The sequence below is a fragment of the Halyomorpha halys genome, unplaced genomic scaffold (genome assembly GCF_000696795.3).
Source record: "Halyomorpha halys isolate HHAL.00 unplaced genomic scaffold, Hhal_1.1 Scaffold567.1, whole genome shotgun sequence".
Taxonomy (NCBI): Eukaryota; Metazoa; Arthropoda; class Insecta; order Hemiptera; family Pentatomidae; genus Halyomorpha; species Halyomorpha halys.
Window position 1 is genome coordinate 29,066 of NW_027109033.1, and position 21,019 is coordinate 50,084.

The 21,019-nt window shown below is 28.3% G+C and overlaps 1 protein-coding gene across 1 annotated transcript; it reads right to left on the bottom strand.

The window, feature by feature from the left end:
- Positions 1 to 458: 458 nt before the first annotated feature.
- On the bottom strand, positions 459 to 17,138 carry rin (ras GTPase-activating protein-binding protein 2). Its single transcript, XM_014426293.3, has 12 exons — positions 16,949 to 17,138; positions 15,671 to 15,815; positions 13,372 to 13,555; positions 13,185 to 13,301; positions 8,687 to 8,779; positions 7,065 to 7,214; positions 6,636 to 6,774; positions 5,483 to 5,619; positions 4,496 to 4,634; positions 3,759 to 3,868; positions 3,505 to 3,651; positions 459 to 1,216 (listed from the first exon to the last, which is right to left on the bottom strand). The coding sequence occupies exons 2-12, from the start codon at positions 15,766 to 15,768 to the stop codon at positions 1,019 to 1,021; spliced, it is 1,512 nt and encodes a 503-aa protein (XP_014281779.1). The 5' UTR covers positions 15,769 to 15,815; positions 16,949 to 17,138; the 3' UTR covers positions 459 to 1,018.
- Positions 17,139 to 21,019: the final 3,881 nt, after the last annotated feature.

Genomic DNA, 21,019 nt, shown 5'->3' on the forward strand with positions numbered 1-21,019 from the left:
TATATATGAAGCTTGTTAAAAGAGGTTGGTTCAATATATAATTAATTAGAAAAACTATATACAATTTATTAAGAATTCAAAATTTAGTAAATATACATATGTAATATATATATATAAAGTAAACAAAAATTGAGAACACCATACTTACTATCACTTGTAAACATTGACACAATTGGACACAGGAGTAACAGGGAAGTCTATTTAATGAGTCGGGGGAAACCAGAAGTAAATCTTGGTAACTAATTATCATACAGCTAAAAAATAACATTTAAAAAAAAAAGAAACAAAAGTTGAGGAGTTTCGTTTCATTATCTGCGATAGAAAAAGCAATGATTTATCGAACAAAAACATCCTTTTATCATTGTCTCGTAAGTCTAAAATATACAAAGAGGAATTCATTTCATTAGATTTTTAGATAACTAAATATAAATAGAGATTAATAGTCCTTTACACTCTGATGAAACTAAAAGCATCACTTTATTTGATAAAAATGCTTCACAGTCATTCGTAGTACTGAACAACCATTCACAAGATAGTATACATAAACTGGCAAATATGAACCTTTGTCTGAAAATGGAAATACGACTTTAACATTAAACTTTTGACTTAGCAGCGAAATTCCAGTAAACCGATTTACGAGAACTTCTTTCGCGCTGAGGTGAAGGCATGATGATAGCCGATATTATCGTGTGTAACTAACATTACTAATACGTCATCCTCAACGCTAACACTATTTGTACAAAACAAGGCTTTCCATCTTCTTTTGTTAACTACCTTAACATTATTGGCTATATGTTCAACAATATACAATAAAGACTTCTTATTTAGTCCTAACACATCACTTTTACATTTTTCGCACTGGATTATTTTTAAGGTCATGAGAACGATTTAGGGATCTACGATGATCCTTATTTGCCTGTTATTATTGATCTGTGACGATAAAAAGAGATGAGAGAAAGAACAGAGAGACTGAAGACGTGGTGATGATGATGATGATAAGGTGATGGAGAGGCTAGGGCTAGCGACGGTTCTGGAGGGGAGCGTTAAACCTCATTCCACCTCCGCCACGAGGTCCTCCTCTGGGAGGAGTTCCCCCGCCGCGGCCAATCAAACCCCCTCTGCCTCCCCGGCCACCTCCACCTCCTTCGCCTCCTCTTCTGGCCTTCTTTTCTTCTACGTTTAACTTTACCCCACTTTCATCAGGAAACATTATCGGCTGAAATAATAAAAAATTGTTAATACAGAAATAGTTAGGTAACAGAATTTTTCCATAAATACATACAAACATTGTTGGTTGTTGTTTTTTTATTCATACAGTTTGTTCTGTATATTAGACATTAGAATGAAACATGCATTCTAAAGTCAAAACAATATCTTTTTTTATAGTACTAGCCACATACTCAAGACGCAAAGACCACATAAATATGTAGTAAACCATTAACTCATCGTAACAAGTGTCTTAGTTGTTATATTCCTTATAATTAATGAATGAAAGTTTATTCAAAGGAATAACAAAAACAACTCGGCCCAAAAAAAATATATATCATAGATCAATATTGCACTAAATAAACAAACACCAAAACATACACATATCATGATTGTAATTTCACAATACAAGAAATGTAATTGCAACCTGTCCAGGTGTTAGGTATTTTAACTGAAAAGTGTTTGACTGAATTCATAGCATCTTAATCTTACATTTAAAAAAAAAAATGAGACACCAAAAGAGAAGTAAAGGCCATCCCTTCCCACATAGAACGAATAGGATATCAATGCATCTTGCTTGAAAGAGCTTTATTCTCTTGAAATTTATGATATTTAAAAATTAAATTTTCAATATTTCAATTTAATCCTCTCTATGTTCATAAAATCATTTTTTATTGGTTTATTTAAAGTTTATATATTCTAAAAAAGGATTAGTTAAGGTGCTTTTATGCATGGGCTTCAACCAAGATTCTTCATCTTCAAGTGGTATTTTGCTTGCTCAAAATGGAAGAGAAAAAAATTCATTTTCGTCATTTAATGATTTATATAAAAAATCCGCTGCACAACCGGTTAACAAAATTTGCAGTGTGTACGGCGATGATGGCTTATGTATTAAGTACTGTTCGTAAGTGGTTAGCTAGGTTCAGAACTGGAAATATAGACTTGGAAGACGCAAAGGGCTTGGGTTGTCCTTCGACTGTTGATGACCAAAGTCAAGCATTGGTCCATACACAACCCTCACTCCAAGGGGTATTACAGAAATGTGCCCAGTTGGAACAATTAAAGGCAGCTGTTGAGCATTGTCCAGCATTGGCTAATCGCAAAGACATAGTTTTCCATCACGATAACTCCCGTCCTCGTGTCTTTGTAGACCCGGCAGAAATTAATGGAGTTTGGCTAGGGTGTGATCTCCCACCCACCCTATTCACTAGACCTTACCCCAAAAGATTTTCACTTATTTTGTGCCCTTCTAAACTCTCCTAACAGGAAACACTTTTAATTCACTCTAGTACACCAAAATGCATATAGAGAACTTCATTGCACAAAAATCTGAGAAGTTCTGATAGGACGGAATTAAAAAATTACCTGAAAGAAGGCAACATGTAATAGATCAAAATGGTCTATACATAATCGATTAAAAATATTTACAAGAATCTGAAATTTTTATTAAAATCACCAGTAAAAACGCTCCAGTCTTATTTTTACAATGCAATATATTAAAACAAGATAAATTATTTACGTAATTTTGAATCTTTCCAAAATTATGTTGTTGAAGTTTAAGAAAATCCCATAATGAAGACCAATTAAATGAGTTATAAAAACGCTCACTACTGCTTGAACCAGAACGTTATTCATTTAATAGATACCATAAAGGAATGTATTTTCCTTTATTTATTATATTTGCTCTGTACTTAACCCTAAGGGTTACAGAGAAAATATAATAATTTATAATTTTCTAAAATAGTGAGACCCAAATCTTGCCAGAGGAGTTAAAGAGTTTTAGGATCTACACTACTTCTAAAAGTATAAGGATTTTCAACATGTACGAACCTAAGACCACTGAAATCAAGGTTTAATTTCCAAGTGATAAGTGAAAATACTACTACAATAGCATGGGGGGGGGGGGAGGTATGAAAATTAACCTAACTTAATATACCCATAACAATTATGGAGAAAATAATAAATAAGCCAGAACATTATTTGACATCCATTTATCATTAATTTAAAAAAAAGTACCTTTTATGCACTAAACATTGAAAAATATAATACACCTATTGATGAATGTGTCGATAATAAAATTACCATCAAAACCCAACCTTGCTTTTATTTAATACCTGATAATACTACTAGATGTCTGAAAAGTAGATGGTCTCGAGACCTTCTACACTATAAATGTTATTGGAGTTCTATCAGTGGGTAGATTCTCCACTAGAGTGTAAATTTAATAGAGTTGTAAATACCAATAAATAATAAAAAGAAGAATATATTAATAACACAATTAAGTTTTAAAAAACTTACCTTCGCATTAAGAACAGCTTGCACAGAGCTAACTTCTTCAAAAATAATAAAACCATAAAATGGTAATTTCATCATACCAGGTCCTTTATTGCCAGGTTTGCTCAGAATTTTTAAATCAATAATGTTTCCAAACTGTCCAAATAATTCCTGCGAAAAAAAAAAATTGTAATTAATCATATATTGAAATTTAACTACCCCATTAATTAGTAATTCAAAAGCCAATATTATCCTGATGACAGATGAATGTAACTTACCTTTAGTTCACCCTCAGAAGCATTGTGAGGGATGTTTCCGACGAAAACTTGATGGTTATCAGAATATTGATTGTTTCTCCTCCTGTCACCATCTCCACCATAGCTATTTCCTGAGCAAACAGAATTTTCCTATATAGTTATACATAAATCTAGACAAATCTAAAATTTTAATAAAGAAATTTTTTCTCCTTCCTAAGAAATGTAATACATATCTCAAGTGATATCCTCGAGATATTGTTAACGTCATAGTCATTGAACAATACTCTTGCCCTAGTATAAAAAATATACTATTAATATTGCTAATTGATATTTTTGTAGTTTATACTTCTAATAAACATAACTGGACCACATTCTACAGAAAGACACCAAGCCACAAATTAACTGAACCAAGAAAAATGGATTTTAAGTTCAACATCAATAAACAATTGACAAATAAAACTATTTAAGTACTGATTATTATATACTTGAATGATATGATGATTGAAATATAATTTTTTTCCTTAAATCTGACCACCTGTCATCCCACATCACTCTTTCCCATTAATTTTTTACTACAGATGTGCTGAATATTGAATGTTGGCCTTATATCAAATGTTCCAAAAGGCAAACATAAAATCCAAATTTTAACTTCAAATTAGCGAATTTTTTAAATAAATAAATCCCTAATTTTGAATGTAAATCTCTATTGAGGATAGATAACTCCATAATGCAAACATTAAGTCAAATTATAAACTAACCATTACTAGTATCGTCGTGGTTTTGCCTAGAAACTGAATTATAGTTGTTTCTCTGAGCGATATCATTGCGTTGAGGCTTAGGTTGTTGATTGGAGTTAGACCTCAGCTCAAATCCTTTGTTTTCAGTTTTTGTTTGTGGCTAAAAATTAGAAAAAAACAGGTAAGAGCACAAAATAAATAATTAAAAAATTTATTAATGAATAAAAATATTAGTGCTAATATAAGTAATAATTTTCACCAGTTTAAATATTACTCTAACTTAAAAGAATATAATTATGTACTTAAAACATGTCTCGTTTTTATCCAAAAGATAAAATAAAAATTAACACAATTTATATATATTTATTTTCTACAAGAAAAAATAATGTAATATGGCAATAGTTTTCTGATCAAAATTTCCTTAAGATAAACATTTTTTTTTTTTTTATGAGCAACTGTAATAAATTTTTTTTGGACATAATTAAATTTATTTTAAACGAAAATCCCTTATCCAATAGCTCTGTGACTCTAAAATTTGTGCAAATCCCTTAAATAAGTTTAATATAGGTTTTTTATTAATTACTAAATCATTGATTAGATTTTATCAAATGTCTAGACTTTTAAATAAATAATGTTACTAATGAACATTAAACAGAAAATATATTTCAGTAAAATTTATATTATTGGTGATAAGAAGAGTGTTTTATATATACATACATATTTTTTTCAAGAATTTATAACCCTAAGAAAACAGAATTATTTTGAAGTAAGTGAACATGCAATTATCATGCAAAGGCATAGATATGTAAAACAGTTCCAATCCTAACAAAACCAAATTTTTATTAAATATAGGGGATTTGAATTTCATTTGCCTATAAAGGATAAGGGAAAATTTAGAATTAATACAGAGTAAAAATTTGGAAATTTTAGTGGACTCATTTTTTTTAAACTGCAGTTAATATTTAATATATTTTTGGATGTGTATTTTTTATTATTAAATATACAAACCGGCGGTGACGTAGGCTCAGTGCTGAGCATAGCAGGTGCCTGAGAGGCTGCCACAGGACTGGTGTTATAGTAAACGGTGCCTCCTACGTGATGACCTTGCTTAACCAAATTGGCGTATGTCTTAGGTTCGTTAGATGCTATAGGACAGAACAAATTAGTAAATTAACTTTAATGTTAATAATGCTAAGCAAATGAAACAACTAAATAAAAGACAGTTAAGAAATGATCTTTAATAAACAAATAAAAGTGAATAGAAAAAAATTAAGGAAGAAAGTAGATAGCTGACCACTTTCCCAGAGCCAACAAACAATGGGGTAATCGCCCATGATTGCTAATAACACATAACAAGTCATAGAAATGTTTATAATAGAATTTAAAGAATTAGATAACTGGGCAACACAATTTATAACAAGATTTTCACTTTTATATTGAATTGAAAAAACATCGATAACAACATGATTATCCAACTATTATTTCTGTCACTAAATTAGGAACTTGATGCACAATTTGGCTTTATTAACATTCCGAGAAATTATTGTTTAAATAAAATAATCTGTATCCAAGATTCTCACATTTAAGCAGATTCGGCCATCCTCGAGGACAATCATAAATATAAATTTACACTTCACATCCAATAATTTAATAACTTTTTGCAGGCTATTCTGCCCAGGTCAATAATTTCAGTCAAATCTCCCTATTTTGTCTTTTTCAGACTTTTTCATTAAATTTTAAAACTTTTAATTACAGATTAACTTAACAATATTTTTTCTAAATAATTTAAAAATTTAATGGAAGTGATTTGGTGGAAATTAATGACTCAGGCAGAATGGCATGCAATAAATTTTTAAATTATTGGACGTGAGGTGTAAATTTATACTTAAGATTGTTCTCAAGGAAGACCGAATTGGCCGTAACGTTGGACTTTTAAAGAAATAATACAGAGTGGTTTGAGACTTAAATTAGAAACAAATTATTTAATTTAAACAATAACAAACAGTCATAAGAAAGTGAAAAGATTAAATATAAAGATCTTAGAAATGTTCTTTTTAGGCTTCAATGTTGAAAAATAAAAATTTAGAATTTTCACTGACTAATATTGAGCAAGTCCCCAGTTTCTAATTTCGTGACTGTTACTAATGTTGTGAATACGTACCAACTTGCTGCTGAACAGGAGGTTGTGATTGGATATGGTATTCAGGTTGGGCCTCTGGTTGAGCAGCACTTTGCTGCATCTCAACCAAGACAAATTGGCCCTGGTTTGGTTGAGATGCTGGCTCGACTGCTACAGTTTCCTTTTTCAAAACAAAATATATGTCAGTAAAGAATTTGATAATTCATAATAAGACCTCTAAAGAAATAATTGTCAGTGTTAGAAAGAGCCAAAAGATAATACACAATACATAACTGATTTGTAAGTTAAAATTATACAAATAATCGAGCCTAGTTCTAATTACATCTAAAAATTAAATAAAAAAAATTAAGAGGTTGTAAATGAGGTATGTAGGTGAGTCATAGAACTGGTTTTGAAATGAACCAACTATTAAATTCCTAATTTCAAATGATGATGTAAAAATTAACTTACAACTAACTGGCTAGGAGGAGCTTGCTGCATAATTTCAATGTTGTTGTAAACCTGTTGTGGGGGATCAGCTGGAGCCAGATCTTCATGATTCTTAGTCTCTGACAGTCCGTTGACAACTTGATTTACGCTAGGGTAATATGCTCCAGGAGCCTGGAAATATTTCATAACATGTTAAAAATAAGTAAGTTTATTCAACTGGAATAAACTTAAAGAAACTAGTGAAAAAACGGACAGATTCAGGAAATTTTAATCGAAAAAACTTGGAATAAATTTTACTTCAGATTTGGCAAATTAGAGTCTTCTTTAAGGGCTAAGGGCTGATTCACCCCTTTTTCATTGTACCCTAGTCAGATTAAGTCATAACAATGAAGAACATGCATTTTTAATGGATTTAATCTAATATAATGTTTCCTTGTTTATTAACTCCTTAATTACTATAAAGACCTTGCCATGTTCCCATTAATCACCTTCTATTAAATTTTTAAAATCTTTTGCTTTCATCGGTTGATCTTTAAGCTATTACTTTAGGAAGAGCAAAGAATTGCCGAATAGCTTCATGTCAAATGTAGAGCTCCCCACAAAAAATTGCAAACGATTTTAGTTTTGTTAAATTTTGCAGTTATAACCTCTTATGGCGGAACTCTATATTTTACAAAGAGATATTTAACAATTCTTAGTTCTTCTTTCAGTCAAAGCTTGAAGATCAATTAATAAAATCATAAGATTTTAAAAATTAAATAGAAAATGATTAATGAGAACATGGAAATATCTTAAAGATTATTAAAGAGTTAGAAAGTTGCCGAGTAAATAAATCAAAAATGTATGAGCCAATATTATTATCAAATCATTTTTTTCTAAATCAATCTAGATAGTCAAGAGTAAATCTCATGACAATTGTCCAACAGTTTTCACGATGGCAACGCAGTGTTACGGCAGGAATGGGTTTAAAGCTTTCTGTAGGTTCACTGCTTTTGCATGTACTATCAAATGACACACTAAACCAAAAATGAAAATACTGTCATGATCTCAACTATAATAGAGTTTATACTATGGCAGTGGCTAAGGCTATTGCAATAGTTGTTAACTGTTTTCATGTAATCTGGTGAATCTTCAGCATTAGTATTATATCGGAAATGAAGGTATTTTGGAATTAGTTATTTTGCTTTAGTGAGAAATAATGTATTTCAAAAGTAAGAAAATAGTAAAATAGCGATTATAAGATATTTATTTAATAAAGAAAATTGCTTTAATTCCACTAATGAATAATCATTTAAAGAAATAAATATAGGTATTTATTTGATTGAGATTATTTCATCAAATAATTATATATTTTATGAATAACCATTATTTAAGAAACAATTATTTTGATAAATAACCCTTTAATCTAGTGGTCCATAACTTTATCGCCAAGACACCCTTTTTGGTCTAAAAACATTTCACGGCATCCTGTCTAACTAAAAAAAAATATATAAAAATGCCACAATTATCTTAAGAGTAAGATGTGAAGAAACGTTGGCACAAATAAATAATTTCTTGTTTATTTGCTGACCGAACCCCATGATAAACAACCGCATAAAACCAAGACCATGATAATTATGAAAGAGTAAATTAGTTAATATTACCTCAGGAGCATGGATGTCATTTTGCTGGACCTCGGGTTCCTGATCTTCCTCTGCTTCGGACCTTGTTTCAAGCTCTTCATCTGATAAAAGATCCTAAACATTACAAAAAAAAAAAATTAGTACAAAAAGTAATTTACGTAGAGAAACTAATATTTGTCAATTATAGATTATAGATATAGAAGACAAAAAACTTTATAATATAGAAGACAAAAAAAAAACAGGATTAGTAAGTTTAAATCTTTATAACAAAGTCTGAAATTTACAACATGGATTTAAATTTATTAATTAACACCATAATCAAAGGAGAACCTTCTATTCAGGACTTAATAAGGAAATACAATTCCTTGTTGTCTGAATATAATTCTTAACCACTTGGAATTTGCTCTGTCCATTGAAGGATTAGTAGCCACATTGTAAACAACAGATATTCTCCAAGAACATAAGATAAACTCCAATCCATCTCAATTATTACAAACAGATTATCCAATCCAACAAGACCTTAACTCAGGTCCAGGAACTTAGGAGTTTTATCCAACAACTTAACATTTATCCACTCCTACTTAATGTTGATAATGAAAATATGAACTACAACACTAATTAATTGCTAATGTTTTATTTTGATAATTTATATGATTTAATGATTATTTTAAATAAATCGGTTATTCTTAGTACGGCAGACTTATTAAATTCACTTATATTTTTATAGATCTTTAATTTATTTTTATATTTCATACTGACATAAAATTATACGAGCCATTCATTTAATACATAACTAAAAATTTATGTTGAGCCATAATTGAACAAGAAAGATGTGTCAATTTAGATAATTACAAGATATCTTAATTAAATAAGATATTTCTTGTAATAATGGAGATCATTTCAACAGAAAGCAAACAGACAATGGCTGGGAGCTCGGTTAGAAATAAAACTGTATTGAATCATACTTTAATGTGTTTCAACATTTTATTCTAAATCGGAGACCATTACCGCACTTATTATCAGTCAGATATAGAATCATTTAATCACTGGCATTGTCCGTAATAAAAGATAATACCATATTTGTACATGATGTAAATAAATAAATACTAGAAATTTTTGGAAATCTAGTATTATTTATAATAAAAACAACAATATGCGATTAAATCAAATTTAATTTTTATCCATGATTGAAAAATTTTTATATATTTTAAATGGTTTAATGTTTGGAATGAGTATAAATTTTTAAGTAATCTTCTCTTATAAATCTAACAAATTATAATAAGAGGTTCCTAACAATTTATTTTTTCTCATAACTACCAACTGACACTTGCATAATCATGAATATGTATAGACCAGGTGTCCCTGAACTCAATTGAACTTGTAAAACTTATTCCTCGGATCAGAACAAAAGTATGAACTATTTATAAAAACATTTTTACATTGTTAACTAAAAACATATTCAATTACAAACTAAAAATTTCAAATTTTGCAAAAAGGTATATTTTTCAAAAATATGTATAGAATATCATTAGATCTTAATGGCCGGTTACAATATAGTGGCTAAAAAATGTAATATATAATGGAATGCTGATCATTTACCTCAATTATCTGAAAAACAATTAAATTTACAAACTTATAAAAATAATTAGTTTAAAATTTTATTTGATATTGTTTGATAATTTTATATTAAAAAATGAGCTCTACAACTACACTTATTGAGGCCTAAGAAATTGTTAAGTAACTATGTTTTAGCCTTTTAAGACAAAAGTAATTTCCTAAAAAGTAAGCAAAAATAATTTCCTAATGGCAACCTATCTTCTCAGATGGCCATCTGCAACCACCCTTTGAGAAATGTGCTATGACGAGGGGGGGAGAGAGACATTTACTCCTGGATTGATATGGTTTTGTGGTACTTTGCCTCATTATTGTATCAAATTTAAACATAATTTTTAAGGTTAATATTAATCCTTAGTGCACCCATAGTAATTTTTTTAACATTTTGTGTATTTTTTTTTTTTTAATAAATAGCTTGCAATCAGAAAAAAAACAAAAAAAAAAAAAAAAAAAAAACCTATATTTTTCATGTAAAGACCCTGACAATTAGGAAATATAGAGAAAATTCCAGTGGTGACTGTCTCAGCCATGTAAATAAAATAAGTTACATTCACTGTAAGTACCTAAAGAGGCACTTTCATACTTTCTCTGGCTTGTGACATCATTTGCATGACCGATTACTAACATGTGAAAATAGACCTTAACACGATAACACTATTACATAGGAAGGGATATAGAATGTCAATCATAAAGGAGTAGTTCGGACATAATTTTTTTTTACATAACACAAACACCATAACGGATAAATCATTTTTCAATTCAGATGACAAGTCATGGAATACCGTAAAAAAAAAAAAAAAATTATATTGTATCACAATAAGAAATAAAAATTTATTTATTATCTTTAAAAATACATTAACTAATAGTGCCAACATGTGGGAAAGTAATAGATCCAATTATCAGAAAGAATTATTCCTTCTTAAATGTTTCAATAAAAAAAAATTAAAATGTTCAATTATTTTTTAAAAAATGTGTCCACTAGTCTGTCTGAGAAATCAGTTAAATTCACAGCTATTGCACTGTGGATAATTCAATAGAAGAGATAAACTACAACAAATATATCCTCATAACTACAAATACTTTTTCTTCTTTCTGAATAGCTCAAGTAGATAATGTCAAATAATTTTCATAATCAGATGATGGCCATTCGCAGAAATTTTTATTTAACTTTACTATCTTAAGGAAGATAGTGATCCTTTAGAAAAGAAGATTAAGTTGAAAAGGGTTCAGCATCAGGAAATATATTTTTACAGTTGTCATGCAGATAAGATATGGCAGGCATAGTAAATCAATAGGCACTGAGTGATAAATACTAACATGAGGAAAATAAACCAAACCAACATCCTGGCAGCATAGTATTCCTCAATTATTGATTTAATCACAGAAATTTAAATAGAAGCATTGTTGGGCAGTATTTCAAAACATTTCAACATATTCAAGTGGGACAAATTATATTTTAGTATATTTAAGGGGAACAAAATATATTTTAGTATTTAACAGTAAAAAATAGTGTTAAATACTATTTGAGACAAATTGAACTTAGGGTGACAAAATACTTTTCATTTATAAAAAAAAAAAAGTATTTGATATTTTTAATCTACAAAATATTAAGAAGTATTTTATATTCCAAGGAATAAAAAAAAATTTCTAGTGCAAAATACTGCTAAGTATTTTTAATACTAACTTATTTTAAAAAAGTACTTTCAATCATCTTATTTCCTTTTAAAATAACAAATTTATATCAATAGAAATTAAATAATTCATTAAAATTCTAAACAAGAACCTCAGTTTTAAAGCAAACATTTAGAATAAAAGTAATTTTTAGGCTACAAGACATCCTTGGAGGTCTTCTCGTAACTATTAGTAATCTAACCATTAATGGCCAATCATACTTGAGGCATTGATGTATCAAAAGCACAACTATAATATTGTGATGTTCACCGTATTATATTAATTAAATAAAATATATTTTAATCTAATACTCAATTGTCTTAAAATAAGAAGTGGAATCACAGATATATATATAAGAGCTTTTGAGTTGACAGAATGACTCATATATAAAAAAAAATTAATTATTTCTTAAAGCAAAATTTTCTACTCTTTAAAATTTATTAAACGATAAATCATTTTTAAATCAAAATTGAAAATACAAAGACTGGTTTTAAGGAGTTAGTCATTCTGTCAACTTAAAAACTGGTACCACAATGCATCCATAAATAAATATCATATAAAAGGTTAATTGTAATGCCAAATTAAAAAAAAATATTAACAGTATAAAATAGTAATGTTAACATTTTATGTAATCCAAGGATCAAAAATTAATTTAAAGGAAAAGTAAATAAGTTTTTATATTAAAGTCACTCAACCAAAAAACCCCAAGTTATGAAGTTCGCTCTCTTAGGTATAATGAAGATGTTTTAAATTATTTTTACTAGAAGGTTCAATTATTGATTTACACTAATATAGAACAGCATATTTATTGACTTCAATGTTAAAAATCTTTAAAAAAACTAGTTGAGCCCATTCCACTTCTGGCATTGGTGACGATAATATCTGTAAAGCTTTAAATATTTTGATAGATATGGAAATCATTATAGAGGATATTCATATAGAAACTGATTTAAATTTATTTTAAAAAACAGAGAAGAAAATCAATGATTACTGTAATTTTATGAAATCAACCCCATTCCGATTTGAACCCGAGTAAGAGAAAGTTGTAGAGACAAGTAAGTAACAAAGTTAAGTATACTATACTTAATACATTAGTCTAGAAGAGGTTTCAATTTTTTAAAAAAATGTTTATAATGGTCATATAGTAAAAATGAATCCAAAATTTTAATAAACTAATAGTTCAACTTTATAAATATTTCTGAGTAAAACTAAAGAAATAAATGCTAAATTATACCTGATATCTAAATATATCATTGTGCACGTAGTACTTCTTCGGCGACTGGGCAGCAAGTACAAACGTCTGAGTAAATCTCCTCATGGGTTGCCCAGCATTTGATAACTCACCGCTCACCTAGACAATCCGTTATTAGTTAACTATATTTATTGAGTTATTTCAATAAATTGAAATGTAAATTACTTACTTGCACGACTACGCCATTGTCTAAAGTTGCCTGTGAATCAACTTGACTAATTTTGGCATGACAATCCCTAAAATTCAACTGCTGAATTTGCTGGTGTATTTGTTTTTGACCAACAACAACAGGCATCTCTCGGTTAGTTGGTCCTAACCCTCCATGAATGAATGAGGAGCTATTATTATAGAACCTGAAAACAGAAACATTTATTGATATTAGATTTTTCTCAATTTATCAATAATACTAAAATTATTACTGATATTTCCAAAATAAAAATTGTTTAATTTTTAATTTTATTATTTTGGTTTAATTTTTTTTTTTCTAAATGGTTTAATTATATGTTGAGAAAAAATAATAGAAAATTTGATATTCTCTTATTTGGTGTTTTGAGTTCAACATATTCCTTATATAGGTAAAGTAAAAGTTGATAACTGACAGTACCATGGAAACATGAAAAGAATCAGACTAGTTGGGAGGAAAAAACATAATGCACATGTCAATGGTAATAGAATATATGAACAATTATACATCATATAAAAAAAAATGTAAAAATTAAAATGCATGTTCTATATACTATACATATGTGTATACAACTTGACTTGATGTAAATAAATTACTATCGCTAATATATCAAATAAAATCATATAATATGAAAAAAGATGTTAGAAGAATAAACAGAGAAAAATGTTAATATATTTTTACTTTTGTAAGTACAGTTTTCATTGATTATGCTGAGAATAAACTTTTAGAATAAGCTATTTAGTTTTGTATGCTAAGTTACTGATTACGTGTTCATTATGAATGCTCTGATGCGGAGGATACTATTGAAATAGAAATGAATATTTTTTCAAGTAGAAAAATGTACCTTATAATAATTTATGTTTTTAAACAAAACAGCAAAATGACAAAACAAAACAATGTATTTAATTATAAGATAGCTCTGTCATTTTTACAATAATTTTTTTCTTTTCTATCAAAATTTCTATTTATTCAACAAACTAAGTTTATTTATTAAAAGCTAACTAATTGAACATAGAATTTGTTGAATAGTTATTATAAGTAGTTGGTGACATGTAACAGACCAAGATTTCTTCAATAAGTTTTATATTTGTTATGTTCAAAAACCCCTGTCTTTAAATTTTAGTGGTGTGTTGGCAGCAATCACATTTCTTACCTGTCTTCACATTAGTGTAAAATTGAAAAATTGTTCCCTACCTTTTTTAATTTCCAAAAATGTTAGCTTTAATTCATCAACTTATCTAAATATTAGATGTAAAAATTAAAAATGAAGATTTTCTTATAAAGTTGTATTAGTCATATAGTTTACATTCCCTCTACAATGGTACTTCGTTTATAACATTTCAATTAAACCAATAAAAGTCTGTACATAAAATTTTCACAATTTATACTATAAAGAGCTAGCTAAACATTTATAGTCAAAATAATTTACAGTAATGTTGAACAAATGAATACTGTTATACTATCATTTAAGTTTTTACATATTCGTATTACAATACAAATATTACACAGACTAAATTACCCGAAATAAATATTGGAGCATAAATAAAGCTCCTTTAGCTAAACCATCTTGGGAAATCCCCACTTCCAACATATTATTGATTTAAATATTTTTAGGTGTATTAAACTAATAATTTGAAATATGCCAAACACAAGTTGCAATGCATACTATTAAGTACTACATCTTATAAGCTTCTTCACTAAATACTAATAGATATAGTAAAAGGTAGTTTGAAAAATTCTAAAGTAATATATTTCTATAATAAAAGGAATTTGAGGATCAAGAGTCAATCTTTAATAATATCATTACTAAAAAGTATAAATAACTAAGGGTATATTTAAAAACAGCGCCTATAAGTGACCAGATTGAAATATCTGAGGCAACAATCAGATACTAAAACAATAGTATGGTAAAATGAACTTAGTATGATTTAGATTAACCAAAATTATTACATTCAATTAACTTTAACTATTGTATAAATTTCTGAATGACAATAAAGAGTAATAAGTCAACTACAATGAACTAAATTTAAACTAACTTCAAAATTCAGCTACGATTAATATTGGAGTACTAGCAATAAGTACCTCAGTAACTTATGAAAAAAAAAACTTCAGAAAAAATGAACGAGAAATAATTTTAAGTGATTTTAACAATAAATTTGTTATACAGTATCACATAAGTATTCAAAAAATCAATAAATTAAGTTAGCCATGTCAGTTTGCCATATTTCATAAAAATTAAATTCACCAAATTTTTAATAATTTGAAAAAATAAAATAAAAAATACCTGTGCAGATGAGCAGGAGCTTCGTTGAGAAGTGTATAATACTGCCTTACAAATTCTCGCCCCACACTTTGTGGACTTAAAGGTCGGTCCATAACCATTTTGAACAACACCTTGAAACTTTATATACGTCTTACCAAAGCATTGACTAAAACATAAATAAATATCAAAATATAAATTAAGTTGGAAATAATAATTTACACTAGAGGCATTACTATACAATTAACATTGTACATAATCTACAAAGATGTATTTTTATTTCAATAGTACTACACAATTTAAGACAATTATTATAAAAGGTACTGGATTACCCTTTAAAAAAAAAAAGCACAAAGAATATGGAATATTACCATAGAACATTTAGCATAAATTTAAAAACAATTAAAACATCCATACATGAAAAATCTGTTGAAGTTATAAGTACTACATTTATTGGCAGATTGTTATAAAAAACATTCCACTTTAGAAACTTGTGTCAACACAAACATATAATGACATGCATCATACTAGAATGTCCATTTATGGCTATATAACAAGCCTGACCTAAACTGAACTAACAGATGAGATTAATACCTTTAAAAGCAGTTAGAATGTTGAAAAAATACAGAATTACAATAAAAATAAATTATTGAACTAGAGACAACTAAACTACTAACAAGATGATGTAATAAATAAGTGGAAACTAGAGATTCAAATGTAATAAATAGTATGGAAAAAATATGCTATTACTAATGTACGAAATATTAAAGAAAACTAGGTAAAATTAAGAAACAAAACCTAGCGAAATAAACATTTTAAAGAATCTTAATAAAATTAAGAATTAAGTATTGAGAAAAACTGCACAGTTGACCACTATAGTTTATGTGCACTAACAAAGGATGAAATAGTATATTATAAGAAGCTAAAACTATAGAAGAGCTCCTCTCAGAACTAAGACCATATAGGTTATATATAACTGACAAATAAAAATTAAATCATGCAAATAAAAGAAATATAACATTCGGATCTAAAAATAATTAAAAGGTAAAGCTGAAATTATGAAATTTCCTGGGGTAATGGGATTAAAAGTGAACAAAGGACTTGAAGAAAAGCATGGCTCCCCTTCGCCAGGCAACGAATTTGTTTGATCATACGATGGGAGATCATACGCTTTACTTTAAATTATATTTTAAAAATGACACCAACAACGAAAACTTAAGCATTAGAAACACATAATAACTACACTAGCTTAGATCGTGAAACATGTTTTAACTACACCTGTCTCAAATTACAAGTACATACCTTAAAGTCACGGATCTTCGGTCACAAATAAATATGAACTAGACTAAGAAAACAAGAAGAAGTTGGACTTTTCTAAAGCACTAGCAAGAGGCCTGACTGTAAGTAAAGTGAGACTGGAAATGGTATGCTTGCCCAGAGGTGTTCACACACTTAACAAAACAAGTGAGACGACCCGGCTGCGCATCCCCTTGCGCAAAGGGGGAGGTGAACCGGAACCATGAGGTCTTGATAGTTTTCTATAATTTTTGATAATATTTCCAAATACTACGAAAATCTATATCATTTCAATTAGATAAATATGTCAACATTTTTTATTTTCATTTTATATGGATATCATAAAACAATCCTATTAGGCGCCGCGAAAATTAAACATATTGGCAAATGCGTACTAAATCAGCTGGTCTCGCACATAAATAAATAAATTCAAATTTCTAGACTATTTAATAATATTTTCTTCATATTAGAGTTCAAATTTGAATTATTTTCCAATGAAATATAAAAAAATATATTTAATTAATCCATATTTTAAAAAGTAAGGAAAAAACCTCAGTAAATCACTATGAATATTTTCTTTGTATTTTTGAATCTTATTCTTAATTTCCAATTAAAAAAAAACTAGTAACTCGATCAATTACAAATAGGAGTCTCTTAAACAGCATAATGAACTATGATAATATTAGATACTTCATAAATAACTTCATAACTTAAGCATATTTTAAAGCAATTCCTTAAATGACACAGTGTTATGAAAATTAAGATGAATACATTCCAAAGGAAGAAGGAAAGAAATAAATAGTCACTAGTTCATCAAAGTTCCCAGTCATTTCACCCATTTTCCCTTGGTAGTTTTCAATTTGTCATGAACTAAAATCATCTTAGCCAAAGTCATAATTTTAAAATCATCTTAGCACAGACGTTTATATTCATATCTACATTATAGTTATATAGAAAGAATTTTTCAATGTTGAATATTGTAAGGGAAATTCGAAAAGCTTTTTTATAAAGAAACATCTGTAAAAAAATAAAAATCTTCTAAAGTACACACTTGCCAAAATCAATAAGAAGTATATTCAATTGAAACATATCTATTGAAAGTAGTCGACTGTATGAAGTAGATGGTAGGAAGATAGGGTGGCAATACAGTTATCAAAGTAGTAAAAGAAAACTATTTATTGTTAACCTATGTTACACCCCACTTTGCAGGGTTGTCAGATAGAAACAGAAATGTCGACTGGCAGTTAACATATAATCAGTCCTGGTGAAGCCATGTAAAGTGGAGCAAAACGTTAGTTAACAATAAATAGTTTTCTTTTACTAGTTTGATACCTTTATTGATGGTCACCCCAGACTATCTTATGTCTTATCTATATTTAAATCAGGTCTGAATAATAAAATCCTAAATTTCAACAGTAAATTATATTAATATATATATAAATTGTATAAAACCAATAATAAACTATCTTTTTTAAAACAAAATAAAGTAATTTTTGACATAGTAGGTTATTTTTTTTGGAAGCTGTTAACCTTTAGGATGAATAAAGCTGATTTATTAAGCAACTCATACATTTTTTCAATCATTAATTTAGTTATTAAAACAGATTTTCAATGTTGAATATCATAAAGATAAATTAGAATAGATTTTCAAATAATTAAAATTCTGATTATTTCTCCTTCGAAGTACACACAACACTCTAGCTAATCCATTGATGTGTAAACTTTTTTTTTAATTTATTGAAAAATAAACAAAAAATCTTAAGATATAAAATATTGCTTAACCATGTGTACCTAAACTTGATTGTAAAGGCTCGTGGACATCAGTGTTTCAATAAAGGGGGTAGTGGCCGACTTACTAAGAGAGCACAGCACTAAAACAGAAACCTTTTTTTACATTATTTTTTATATGAATAAGTTTATTGAAAAAATTATAAACCTAATTTTTTTTTATATCACATACAAGATGGTTATTATTATTCACTTAAAAATGTCTGGGTATTCATTATTTGTTTATTTTTTCAGGATAGAGGGAAGTCCAAAGAATAATTCTGCCTTGTGCCACAAATGGTTGAAATACGTCACTGCTAGTCAATAAATGAGTTAAGCAAAGAATAACTTAAAAATCATTGAGAAGTAACAACAAACTTTTCTTAGACAAGTTTTGCTAGATAATGATACAAGTCTTACTAATAAGGAGAATAATCAGCAATTCTATTATTGCTCGATTCAACATGCAATCTATTCTTGTTGTCCCCATTATCTTTTTTAGAATCTCATTTCTGCAGCAATGTTTCTACCTAGGGACTTACTGAGAGGAATCCACGGTTCAGTCTCGAATATAATTGGAAGAAATATATTCCTAAACATAAACAACTTTCAAAAAGTTATTTCTTACAAACTATAGTATAATTAATTTGAAATAGAGACCAATTACTTTGCATATTATGTTGCTCATTTTAGGGCCCAAGTTAACAACCCTGGTGATTATGGTGCTCCCCATTATTTTTGCTTAGTTTCTTTATATTTACTTGCACGACTATACTTTTTGTTAAGCTGGTGCCCATGTCTTTACAATTCTTTTGTTCATTTATTACCTACGGCTGATTAACTTCAGTGCTAACAATAACCACTAAGTCATCCACAAAAAACCTTTTGCTTTCATTAGTTTGATTAAAGAATATTTGTTGCTATGAATATGGAGCTGCAGGCATAACAGCAACAGAATTACTTCCGTCACCTATACCTGGGTTAAAATTTGTTATTAGTAAAATTTATTTTAAATTTCATTAGTTATTCCCTTAAAGTACAAAACTCCTTTTGCTCAAATAAAAAAAAAAAATTAGTAAAACAGGGCCTTATCTTATCTTAGAGCAGCAGTTTTTCCCCATGGCACCCTTTTTTGGGTTAAAAAAAATTCATGGCACCCTTCTTATCCTAAAAAAAAATCACAGCACCTTTGTCAAGCTAAAAAAAATATAAAAATGTCACAACAATTATCCTTAGAGCGGTTGAGTATGTAGGAAAATAGGAAAAGAGGTGTGAAAAGTAAATGCTGGAATGCACTGTATATGTGCTATTTTAATTTTTAATCTTTTTTCTAATATTTGGCACTCACTTTGAGAACTTCTTTTCTAGAGTATGTAAAAAAATATCTTTTGCCAATAAAAAATTGATACTAGCAGATATTGTATGGTATGGGTTGTATGTATCTCACACAGTCTGTTCAGTGCTAAAAAAAATTTAAGTGAGAGATACTCATTTGCCCTACTTACTATTTATTGTTTTGATGGGAAATTTGGTAAACAAAAATTTATAAACAAATACTATAATTAGATTACCAAATTGTTAAATAAACATCTATATTAAAGATACAAATAGGGAGGCAAGGCTCTGTGCTACTAACTCCAAAAACCTGGGTTTGAATCCAGCTGTGATATATAAATAGTAAATTAATTATTTATTCCGTTACTGTATGCATGAGTCAACCCAGTGGATTCGGGAGCCCTTTGGGTTTCAAAGAGCCTCATGAAGTGGGTACCCTTAATAAATAAGGAAATTTAGTATTAATTTAAATTTATTATTAGTATTACTATTTTTATTTAATATTAGTATTATTAATTATAAGTATTATTTATTATAAGTTTATTATAGTATATTATAATTTTAATTATAGTATATTATAAATTTATTATAAGTATTATTAATTATTATATTTATTCATTTTTTCTCCTATTTATTATTTTTTTACCATTTAATTTATAAATTTGTAAATATGGTGTGAATGAGCTCTAGGATCATATTATCATTGTCTATAAAAATAACAGAATGTAAAATTTTAAAAAAAAGGGCAAAATCTGGCTGGGAGTTGAGTGATTCTAACTAAATCACCTCCTAGCACAACCGTTGGTCTAGCAACAGTACTTCCTTACAAAGTACTGCACGCCTGACTCTTCATTGGTTGTAGCAGGTACAGATTTATTTTCTATTTTGATACAAATTGGAATATAATAACAATAATAGTAATGGTTATAAAATGTAACAAAATAAAAACAAATTGCAGAGAAATCTTCAGACACT

Bases quoted from the DNA above. Each gene is read 5' to 3' on its own strand.
- rin (XM_014426293.3), bottom strand. From the start codon at position 15,768: ATGGTTATGGACCGACCTTTAAGTCCACAAAGTGTGGGGCGAGAATTT. The intron at 3,652-3,758 runs GTAAGTTACATT...TTTTTTTCGCAG, and splicing joins CTTCTGAGGGTGAACTAAAG to GAATTATTTGGACAGTTTGG. The intron at 1,217-3,504 runs GTAAGTTTTTTA...TTATTATTTCAG, and splicing joins AAGCTGTTCTTAATGCGAAG to CCGATAATGTTTCCTGATGA.